Source organism: Protopterus annectens, chromosome 1.part2 (genome assembly GCF_019279795.1).
Source record: "Protopterus annectens isolate FY-2018-M chromosome 1.part2, PAN1.0, whole genome shotgun sequence".
Classification (NCBI taxonomy): domain Eukaryota; kingdom Metazoa; phylum Chordata; order Ceratodontiformes; family Protopteridae; genus Protopterus; species Protopterus annectens.
Genome location: NC_056727.1, coordinates 620,691,144 through 620,703,326, shown reverse-complemented (window position 1 = coordinate 620,703,326; position 12,183 = coordinate 620,691,144). Strand labels below are relative to the sequence as shown.

The window sequence follows — 12,183 nt, the reverse complement described above, 5'->3', positions numbered from 1 at the left end:
AAGGTTACCACAAATTGTAACCTTTCTGAGTGAAAGTAGAGCAAAAACATTGTGGTAGGGATGTTCTTGAATTCATAAAGGTTGCATAGTGTACACATAGTGTACACTTTGTGATAACCCTTCTAAACCCCCCTGAAAGTTATTACTGTAAACATAACAGCATATCATGGAGGAAGTTTGTACATACTGTAAGCATGCAGTTATGGTAAAGGCAGATTGTGGACTTATAAAACAAAGTCAAAGTAAAACATGTCTGCAAACCAATGTGTAGAAAAGCATATTAATGTCATGATGTTTGCAACTGATTAGCTGAACAAGAATATATGAGGGCTTATTTACATGTGTTGGACTTTGAGAATTAGAGTGTAATTATTTGTATTTGCTACAGACATTAGAACATGGATTTTAGTAAAGATAGTGTCCAAAGTATAAGGACATAAAAGTATATTAATCTCACATGTTTAATTTCACATGCTAGGGATTACTCTTATTCTTGACTCCAAGTTCTTGATGTCCTTCAAGAATGCAACTGCAGTCCTTACATATGGGTTGTCCTGCCTCAGGCAGCCCTTGGTTGGCTGGATTCCAAAGTCTGGGTCCGGCGTTGGCTGATGTCGCCTCCTCCCCGACGTCAGAGCGGCTGGGGTATAAAAGCATCAGCCGACGCCATCTTCCTCAGTCTTTCTTGCCGCGCGGTGCCCGAAGCAGAAGCAGTTCGCAAGTGCCGGTCAGTCAGCTCCTGTGTTTTACGTATCCGAAGTCATCAAAAAGCTAAGTACCCCGTTGGGGAACCTTTTCTTGCCTCAGCCGATGTCAGAAAAAACTGAAAAAGTTAACTGTTTGTCTTGTGGTAAACAAATACCTCATAAGGACTTCCATTCTTACTGCCTTCCCTGCCTTGGCCCAGACCACGACGTCTTGGCCTGAGCTGCCTGTGCTTGCTTCAATAAGCACACACTCAGGCGCCGGGCAGAGTTTGCCGAAGACTTTTTTGGCGATAAATATTCTTATACCATGCCATCGGAACAACCGACACCACATATTTCCAAAAAACGGAAAGACCGGGACCGACATCCTTAGCCCGCAACTTCCACCGACTCCACGCCAAAAACTTCCGCGAGTGCATCGGTCTCTTCTGAGGTGGTTTTTCCACCGCTCCAGACCGACGACACCGCTTTACCGATCTCTTCGGCCCTGGAGCCTACGCCGGTGCCGGTTGTTGATTTTCCTCCAGAAACTGAAGCCCAAGATTTGCCTGAGACCATACCGGTGGACAAGGTTACTCCAGCACGTGGGGCGGCTAGGCCCCCTATGTCTATGTCTATCAAGGCCTTCACACATGCTAAGGCTTCCAGCCAGGCTAAGTCTCACCCTCCTAAATCTTTGCCTCAGCCCACTACTGATAAACAAATCATGACTTTAGCTGCAGACCTAATTTCCTTAATCAGGGGCTCCCAGGCCCATCCTGACCGAGGTTCTCAACCACCTTCGGACAAAAGGCCCAGGGTTGAGCATACAGACACCCTTTCTTCTGATAAGGCCTCTGGTGACTCTGATCACTCTGATACCCAGGAAGAGTCCTTCCAGGCTTACGAGGATTCTGATGCGGAGGATTCTATCCCTTCTGCCTCTCCTCCTGAGGATATTTCTTTTGGGGAAGTTCTCCACTCCATGAGAGAGCATTTCCAGTGGCAAGGCCAGGAATTCTCAGACTCCAGGAAAAGGCTTCGTACCTTCCTTAAGCTTCCCCAACACAGGCCTTTAGCTATCCCTCCAGTGTTAGATGTACTGGATGATGTGTACTCAGATTCGAGTGCTTCTCCTGATTGTCTCCCCCCTGCTCCCGTCAAGCTGGACAGATACTACAGGGTTCCTGAAACTCATAAACATTTCTTTAAGGCCCATTCTGTTGACCTTGAAGCAATTTCCCAGGGGCCCAAAGGGGTGGCCACATCCACGACCAAAAATCCTTTGCCTTCAGACAGGGAAGCTAGGTCCCTGGAGAGGTGGGTCAAAAAAGTTTATACCTCAACCACACTGGCCATGAGGGCCCTTAACTGCCTTTTTCATATGTTTCAGTATCAGGATTTTTTGATGGATGATTTGCAGAAAAAGTTAGCCTCTCCTGAGCCTTTAGATAGAAAGGCCTTGCAGGATTTGGTTCATAATACTCAGCAGGTTAGCAATCATTTTCTTCAGTGTGGTTATGATGCATTGGAAGCTTCATGTAGGGCAGCTATGACAGGGGCCGTCATACGTAGACATGCATGGTTGAAAGAACAGGCATTGCCAGATCATGTTAAAGTAAAGCTTCTAGATGCACCTCTGGAAAAACGCAAGCTATTTGGTGCTAATGCTCAGGATGTGTTGAAATCAATTGAGGAAAAGGCTAAATCAGTGCAAACAGTCAAAGATTTCCTCCAGGTTCAGCCACCAAGGTTCAGCAGGAATTGGCCTTCTAAGAATTGGTCCTTTCCAGACACCGACAAGTTTCAAAGGGGAAAAAACAGACGTGCCTGAGGGAGATGACAATACAGAGGCTCCTACAGGGGACGCCAATGGCAACCGACTAATCAGAGAGGTGGCGCAGGGACTTCTACTGCTCCACAGGGACAATCACAATGACTTGACTTTCACACCGCCGACCAAGGCTCAAAGAGAAGCACCTTTAGGTGGAAAATTATCCTTATTTTCAAAAAAATGGCACATTTTAACAAAGGACAGATGGATTCTGGACATAATAGACCAAGGCTACAGGTTCCACTTCCATACTTTACCAACAAGACAAGGCATGCCCAACCTGCCACAAAATCAAAGGGCAGAGGCATTACTACAAGTTTCAAAACTGATAAAAATCAAGGCAATAGAAAAGGTACCTACTCAGGAACAAGGCCAGGGATTTTACTCAAGACTGTGCCTTGTTCCAAGAAAAGAAAAACAATGGAGACCTATACTGGATTTGTCCACGCTAAACACTTTTCTCATTGTACCAAAATTTAAAATGCTGACGCTCCAGCAACTCCTTCCCATGCTGGGCAAGGGGTCTTGGCTGGTTACTCTGGACCTCAAGGAGGCATACCTGCATGTCCCAATCAGACACAGTTGCAGAAGATACCTCAGATTTCTTGCAGGGTCAGAGCATTATCAATTCTCAGCATTGCCTTTTGGCTTATCTACTGCGCCCAGAGTATTCACGAAATGCCTGGCATCAGTAATTGCACACTGCAGACTCCAGGGGATACAAATATACCCTTACCTGGACGACTGCCTTATACAAGCAGACAGCAAACAAGCCTTGACAAAAAACTTGAATTATGTTATTCACTTACTACAGGCTTTGGGATACACAGTCAACTTACAAAAATCAAGACTACTGCCATCCCAGCAAATAATTTTTCTAGGAGCCAAACTAGACAGAGAATCACAAATGGCTTACCTCACAGAAGAGAAGCAAGAACAATTACCACATTACTTCAAAAGCCTAGCAAGGCTCACCCAGATGACTGCAAGGAAAATCCTGCAGGCCCTGGGTTTCATGGCATCTTGCATTCTACTGGTTCCACTGGCAAGACTTCACATGAGAAAATTACAGTGGTACCTAAAATGTTTATGGTCTCAACACAGCCACAACTTATAAGCAATTATTCCACTCATCCCATGTCTACAAAGGGAATTTCTGTGGTGGGCTCAAGCAAGCCAGTTAAACAGAGGTATGCCTTTCAACAAACCTCAAACAAGCCAAACCATTACAACAGACGCCTCAGACCATGGATGGGGGGTGCACATGGAGGGCAGATGCATTCAAGGGCAATGGTCCCCCCCAGGAAGTGCATCTTCACATCAATCAAAAAGAGATGTTAGCAGTAATTCATGCAATCGAGGCCTTCGGAAAATATCTTCAACAAGGTCATCTGCTAATAAAGACAGACAACACCACTGTTATGTGGTACATAAACAAAGAAGGAGGTACTCATTCTTACCTCCTTTGCAGACTAACAATGACTCTTTGGGAAAAGTCCCTGAAACTGAACATACAGCTGCAATCCCAGTTTGTTCCGGGCAGGGACAATGTTCTGGCGGACAGTCTAAGCAGAAACATCCTGGACCCGCACGAATGGATGTTGCATCCAGACATTTTTGCACAAATAACTCTTGCATGGGGGAGACTGGACATAGATCTCTTTGCTTCCCACCTCAATCATCATCTGAAAAAGTTCTGCTCGAGGACACACCATCCACTAGCCTGGAGAATGGATGCTCTCTCATTCAGCTGGAACTCTCTAACAATCTATGCATTCCCACCTCTACCATTAATGACCAAGGTGTTACTGACGATCAAAGCAGAGCAACCCAAAGGCATTTTAATAGCTCCAGACTGGCCAAGACAGCACTGGTACCCATTACTAAGGAGCATAACTCGCACCAAGCCGTGGCCCCTGCCTCAATGGCCTCTACTCTTGACTCAGCACAATTACAGGACGGTTCACCCCAAACTGCAAACTCTGCAGCTGACAGCTTGGAGGGTTCCATGATTTCTCCCCATATCTCTCTCTCCAAGGAAGTTCAACAGATATTATTGGAAGCATGCAGACCTTCCACCAGAAAGACTTATTCAGCCAAATGGAAGAGATTCAACATCTGGAACACCAACAAGGGACAGGATGCATCAGTAATGAGCATCCCACAGATAATGGAATACTTGGCAGAAATGCTGCATAATGGACTTTCCTATTCTTCCATAAAAATTCACGCTTCAGCAATTTCAGCAAAATACAACACTGATCCACCTGTGTTTTCACATCCTTTGCTAAGACAATTTCTAAGAGGGATAAAGAATATCAAACCTCCCAGAAAACCACCAGTGCCTGCATGGGACCTCAACTTCGTGTTAGAGAAATTAACTCTTCCTCCTTTTGAACCAGCAGCATCTTCAGAATTGCAATTTCTTTCCTGGAAAGCAGTTTTCCTGTTGGCAATTACCTCAGCAAGAAGAGTTTTCGAGATACAGGCCCTCATGGCAGTACCTCCATTTCTCATTTTTCATCAGGACAGGGTTTCTCTAAGAACCAATCCTTCTTTTATGCCAAAGGTGATATCCAGGGTGTCTCTAAATCAAGCAATTCACCTGCCTACTTTCTTCCCCAATCCTCAAAATAAAGGGGAAAGGCTGCTGCACACTTTGGACATACACAGACAACTACGCAACTACTTGGACAGAACAAAGGCCAACAGAAGGTCAGACCAACTTTTTGTAGCATACGCTCCTGCAGTGCAAGGAAAGGCAATTTCCAAACAAACAATTTCAAAATGGATTGGACATTGCATCAGATTCTGTTATTCCTTTCATGGAAGGGGTGTGCCAGCCAATATCAGGCCACTCTCCATCAGAGCTACAGCCACCTCCACAGCCTTCCTAAGAGGGGTGGCTACAAAGGACATTCTAGAAGCTGCTACATGGAGCTCCGTGCATACATTTTCCAAACACTACAACCTGCCTTTATATTCCAGATCCCGAGCAGGCTTTGCTTCTGCAGTCCTGCAGGGCATTTTAGCTACACCATCCCTATCTTAGAGCCTACCACCCCCAGCTTGGCTATGGTATTCAACCCATATGTAAGGACTGCAGTTGCATTCTTGAAGGACATAGCACAGTTTTGTACCTACCATAAATGTAGATGTCCGATAGATATGCAACTGCAGTCAGGTTTTCCCTCCCTCCTACCCCTCTGTGTATTGGGTCCACTTCCCTCCTTTTATACTTAGCTGGGGATATCTGTTATGGTGTATCTGTTTATTGCTATTGTGTATGTCTGGACTTTTTTATCCAGATCTAAATTTAGCCTTCTTTGGAGGGCACCTGGCATCTGGGGCAAGAAACACTGAGGAAGATGGCGTCGGCTGATGCTTTTATACCTCGGCCACTCTGATGTCGGGGAGGAGGCGACATCAGCCGACGCCGGACCCAGACTTTGGAATCCGGCCGACCGAGGGCTGCCTGAGGCAGGACAACCCATATGTAAGGACTGCAGTTGCATATCTATCGGACATCTACATTTATGGTAGGTACAAAACTGTACTTTCTCAGGAGTGCATCCTAGTACTGTTGTACACTGTGATGTCACAAAGTGACTACTTAAATGGGCCTAGATATGAGCTCATCAGTTTTCCCCACCCACTAGTAAGCACATTTCCTGAAAAAAAAAAAAAATAAAAATAACAGTGCAGGTTTGATATTTTTATTGTTTGGAAGGAGTATACAAGAATATATTTGCTCTATTTAACATGTCAGGCTGAATGGTGAGACATTCAAACATGGGGGTATTTGCACCCATCAAGGAGAGTTCCTTCATAGTGATGTGGTAAGAGTGTTTCTGTTATATTTTATACTGTCTTGGTTTGGCCAATGGATGGGTTAACAGAAGAGTGGAGTAACACTTATAGAAGACAGGCAAGGGACAAATGATTAAGAGGCTGAGTTCTGTTGTATAGACGCACCAAAGGAAAGACCACTCCTGGAGCTGTGATTCCGACAATAACACTTGAGAAAGGTGTGAGCTGAAATGTAGATGGCTTTTGCACAGATGTCTACAGTGCGGACATAAATTCCTGAAGCAAATATTGGAAGCAGTAAGGCTTTTAGTGGAGCAACATTTGTCCTTGGCACTTTCTGATGCAGTTGACTGTTCACTTGGAAAAGGTTTTGCTTGGACACTGTGATCTTTTACCTCTCAAAAATGAAAGCGATGAACATCTATCAATCTTCTTGAATTGTTGTATGTGCTTCTAGTAAAACCTGAGCTGATTATACACATACAGGATGAGAAAATCTCTTTCTTCTCTAATTTCTGCCAAGAACTGCTCAGAAATCAATTTGTGCCTGTTAGATTTGTTTTAAAAGCTCACCAAAGTAATTGATGAAGTTTAAATGGTATGCACTGCATACCTCGATCTGGCCAAGGCTTTTGAAACAATCCCCAATTGGGCATAGTAGAAAAGCTAAATAAACTGGAACTAAATGCCTGCATCCTCACAGGATGCAGGAGGTCTAAGTAGGAGAAGCTACCTCCACAAAGAGACCAGGCAAAAGTAGAGTCTCAGGGTTTGGTGCTGAAACCTCTCCTGTTTGGCATCTACTTCTCCAAACTAAAAGCCAATACCAAAAGCCTCTGGCCGACTAACTTTGCAAATGACTGCAAGACTGGAGCAGTTATTGAATCCCCAAATGACTTAACCATTTTGCTGGAAGGTTTGTCACAAGCAAATAACTGGTCATGGATTGAAAGTAAATCCTTTGGGAAGTTGTCTACCCTAGAGAGCTGCCACATTGATAATATGTCCCTGAGAATAAACTGAACAAACACACCGGCGAAACATTGTTAAAACAAAAAACAATGCAAAGCTTAAAACTCAGTGTATACAATCCCCAATTTTATTATTAGAACTTTGTTTAAACATTACCAAACTTCATCAGATCCTGAACAACAGTTACAGTATGTCCCTAACAGCTGAGCCATTTCTGTATTTGGAAAGTTATGTGGACAGTGACATTTCATTCAACATTGTTTCCACTACCATAAGAAAGTCTTTCTATACTGCACAGCTTATAAATAAAGGAATTGTGTCTAGGTCTAGAGATGTCTTTGTCCTGCTTTACTAAGTCCTCATTAGGCTAGCTATTGAGTATAATGTCCCCTTTGGTATGTATTTATCCAGACACACGCAACAACTGGAATGCCCTCAGAGATACCTTACTAAAAGGATACAAGGCCTAAGCAATATGACCTACATGGACCGACTCAAAGTTCTGTCACTTTACTCTGTATCCTACAGACTGGTAAGAGGTGACCTGTTTCTGACATACAAAGCATCCTCTGACTGAATACTGATGGATTGACTGCACATCATTAAGCCAAATTACATCAGTAATACTCTGTCTAGAGATTTATACATCTTGTGCAACATTGACAAAAAGGTTTATAGGGGCACTGCTGTTCTTGAACAGACTCTCCATTCATATTCAAGCACAACTTGGAACTATGTAAGGGTAATAGAAAATTTACTGCTTGACTGCCCCCTGTACTACTAATGGAGGCAACTCCTGAATACTTTATCCCAAGCATGGGCTCCTCGGATAATCTGCGGAATGGGTAAGGCCAGTGTGAATTAACAGCATAGCTTAATTAAAACAGCAAAAGAGAAATTGGATAGGCTTAAAATAGCCCACAAAGTAGGTAGCCTACTAATTACCTATGAATCACTGAACAAATCCAGGCATATTAATGAATTAAAGCAATTAAAGACTATCTAGATGTTGCAGGGGGTGGCTTATATGTTTCCATGGCAACTTAAATCTCATTTTTGACCTCCCTGTGTCTTCCCCATCTTCAAAAATAGCGATCCACTCTGACATCATTCAGTATAAGCTTGTCCTACCTGAATGGCTGATAATGCCATATGGCGGCAGTGTATACCTCCAGAGTCAACAGAGCCAGAACATTGTGAACTGGGGCCCTATGCAGGGTAATCAACCCAGGGCCGTACTAACCCTATCAGTATCCCAGTTCTTGCTGCCTTTCAATAATTACCACAAAACACTTTTCAAACCTGTCAGTGTACATACTTTTTTCTTTTGTTATTGTCATATAGATTTGGATTGTATTTAAAAGTTTTATTTCATATTTTACAGAATAAACACTGACATTTTCTTAACAAAACATTGCACTTTCACATTGAAAACAGATTTAGCACAAGGAACAGCAAAAACTCATATTTAGTGAAAATGCATTAGGCAATTCAAATTTAAACTGCACAGACTTGCTGGGGTTCGTAGTCAAATAGTAATAGTCACACTGATTAGCAGCTATGTGAAGGGTGCAGAAATTCATAAAACAAATATGTAATGCATTTATCAACAGCATAGAACAGCCTACTGGACCTGATTCTCACTTTTCAAGGACAACCCCGAAGCACTGACTGCAAAGTGACTGGTCAGTGTCAAAGAGTAGACAAACAAAGGCTGAAGGAATTTAACACTGCACTGCAGAAAGCAGCTCATTAACAACTTATAATCTTATTCATCTGCACTAAGTAGCAGACAAACTGCTGTAGCCCAACAAAGTGCTTTTCACAACACATGCCTGCAAAAAAAAACCAAACAAACATATAAATGTATTTATGATTTGAAATATTGTCTGTAAATCCTTGGACATCATGCTGCCCAGGTTATTCACAGCCAAATAAACACAATACAGTCAACAAAGCAAGGATTGTATTCAAAGTATATAACTCTTATGGAAATACTCCTGTTTATTACAATTGTTTTCTTTGTTTATACCATAACTACTCTGGAATACAGAACCAAGTATTTATACACACACAACCATTAATTACAATCCCCTTGTATGACTGTACACCTTAGATATTTACTTGAGATCAAATGCATGATTACATTCCTAAATAATAGCTGAGAAATATACCTTGCCTCACTGCTGTCCAAACATTTCAGTGCAAACCATTACAATGACCCTGTCCCCTCTCAACTTCTTAGCTAAAAAATCAGAGACAAAGGCACAAATTCAGGAACAGATTTTAAATATTTCCCTTATATAGTTTGAAAGTTGATAGAACAAGTTTTACAATAGAAAGCATTTTCTGAAGGACACCATAGTGTAAAACTCGCACGCAGTTTGCCAGAAAGCCACACATTTTCAAAGGAACAGACCAAAATACCTGTTAACTTCTTTACTTGAGAATTCGGGACAAACCCAAAAATAATGGAAGGATGAAGTCCTAAAAAGGATACAGTTTAAATATTTTTTACTTATTTATTAACCAGGTAAACCCACTGGCCAAAGTGCCCAATTTATGGGGTGACCTTGGAGCAACGTCTGGTTAAATGACTTCTTCTAAGCCACACGTTAGGGAACTGGAGGTGGAAGGATTCAAAACCTGTGTTTTCAGCTACAGGATACAGTTCATTAACAGCGGAGTCTTAAGTACCAGGCAACTTTAATTCTTTTAAAATATTTAGTGTTGCACAGACACACATTTTCTGAGTTATACAAATTATGAAACTCTAATGACTACCATTACTGATTGACATTAACCCTCAGTGATTCATCAGCATGAAGTTGTTAATGATACTAGATATAATGAGACAAAATCCGAAACAGATAAGAGGCAGAGTACTCTAATTCACTTAAAAAGTTAGCACCAACAGGTTCTGAATTGACATGCATTTTCAGTAACAAGAACTAAGAAACTCTGTAATGGCTAGCATTATTGATTGCCTGTAATCCTCAGTGGTTTACCAAAAAATGAAGTTGAGAGGTATGACAGTTAATGCAGAAGACTGAGGCTAAAGCTGTTAATGAGCTGTTTCCTGTGGTCATGGTTTAAGGTTCAAGTCTTTCTACTTCTATTTGCCTGCTACATACCTCTGTGCAAGTCACTTTACCAGACAGTGCATCTGGGTTGCACTAAAGTAGCTTTACCTTATTACCAAATAAAAAGTATTGAGCAATATTTTCTGTGTGATTAAAAACTATGAAACTGTTGAGTGAGTGATTTACCTTTATACAGTTAAGGTCCTCCTAGTCGGAGTTAGAGATTGTAATCTCAGTTGAAGTTACAGTTAATCCATTCCAGGTCTGGCAGTTCCAGTGTCAATTACACACACGAGAAGCCAATCTAATTGTACATTTCTTGAGTCTTGTAGGTTAACTCTTTGAGGTCATCATGTAGGCAGATGGGATTATATTTGTTAATTTCATGTAATGATTCAGGGGTTATTTGTATATGTACTCTGTACACAGAGTACTATGGTTATATGATGGATTAAGAATGTTTACAAGGCCTTGCTTCATCATTTACTTTCAACCATGAATTAACTGGGCTTTAGTAAGTCATTCTGCAGCATACCAGTTGCACTACATGGCACTCAGCATTTATGAATAGCATCCCAGGACTGAGGGGTGAATATATAAGCAGGTAAATAAATTCTACCTGTTATACTGGTAATATTGTTGGTATGCATTACGTTTTGTACTGTGATGCTATGAATATTCTGCTAAAGCTAGTTTTGCAAACATAAAAAATGCATAACTGCAATTACTGTATGATTGTTTCTACTCTTCAGGGAAAGACGCATGTCATTTTATGGTTTTGTCTTGCTCCTATATCATCATGGTTATTTTATATTGTATGTTGTTTCTACAATGTAGAAAGTGGGACTGAGAAGCAGATTTATATTGCCATGCTTAACTTTGCTTGACTTTTCCTTAGTGGAATCCATTAGGAAATTATATCCAGACCTAATTAAGAAAATGGGAAAAGCCACTGTCAACAAGATTGTTGATATCCTGTTTGCAGAAGGTGTTCTTCAAAGTGAAGAAATGCATATAATTCAGAGTCAGCAGGTGGAAGAAGATGCCGTCAGAAATCTCCTTGGTTTAGTTAGGAATAAAGGATCAGTTGCTTGTGAGAAATTTGGACTTGCTCTAGAGGAAAATGATCCTCATCTTTATGATGACCTACAGAGCAGTTGTAAGTACTTTTTAGTTTGTTTATAGTTAATTGATCTTTCATCAAGTATCCACTTTTTTAACTCAGTTATCTCTTTCTTCAAAATTTATTTGTGCCACATTTTGAAGTTAGTTTTAATATTGTAGCTTCAGATGTTGTTACTTTGTTGTTTATGTGATAATTATATAAAATAACTAATGAGATTTACCAACAATGAAATAATGTTTTTCATTTTTGTAGCTATGTGATACAGTGGGATACATGAGGATAATAGCTTATATTATGAAATGAGCAGCCCTTCAAATTAATTGTCTTAAACCACATGTTGGTATGGAGATGATGATGGATATGTTAAGAATCAAGTCAGCTAAAAACATTGTTTGCACATAAAATTGTTGTACGTTTCCATATAGAATTGTGTTTGCTAGTTGTACTATTATATGTGGTGTGTTTTTCAAGTAGATCTCTGTCTTGTGTGAATAATTTGTGTTATATTTATATTTCATGTTTTCTACTGAATCAGCTGTTGATACTTTAACTGGGCTGTGCCTGCAAATATTCAAGAATGATCAGTGTACTAACCCAGCAAAGTCATACAAAACAAACAAAAAACATACATAAATAAATGAATGAACAAATAAATTGTTTCATGGAATTAAG

The 12,183-nt window shown here is 41.1% G+C and overlaps 1 protein-coding gene across 1 annotated transcript in view; it reads left to right on the top strand.

Moving 5' to 3' along the window:
* The window catches only part of LOC122792396 (NLR family CARD domain-containing protein 4-like), a 37,371-nt gene that overhangs the window by 2,646 nt on the left and 22,542 nt on the right, over positions 1-12,183 (top strand). Inside the window, exon 2 of the mRNA XM_044060184.1 lies at positions 11,284-11,544. Coding sequence (XP_043916119.1) covers positions 11,284-11,544 — 261 coding nt within the window. The remainder of the gene's footprint in view (positions 1-11,283; positions 11,545-12,183) is intronic.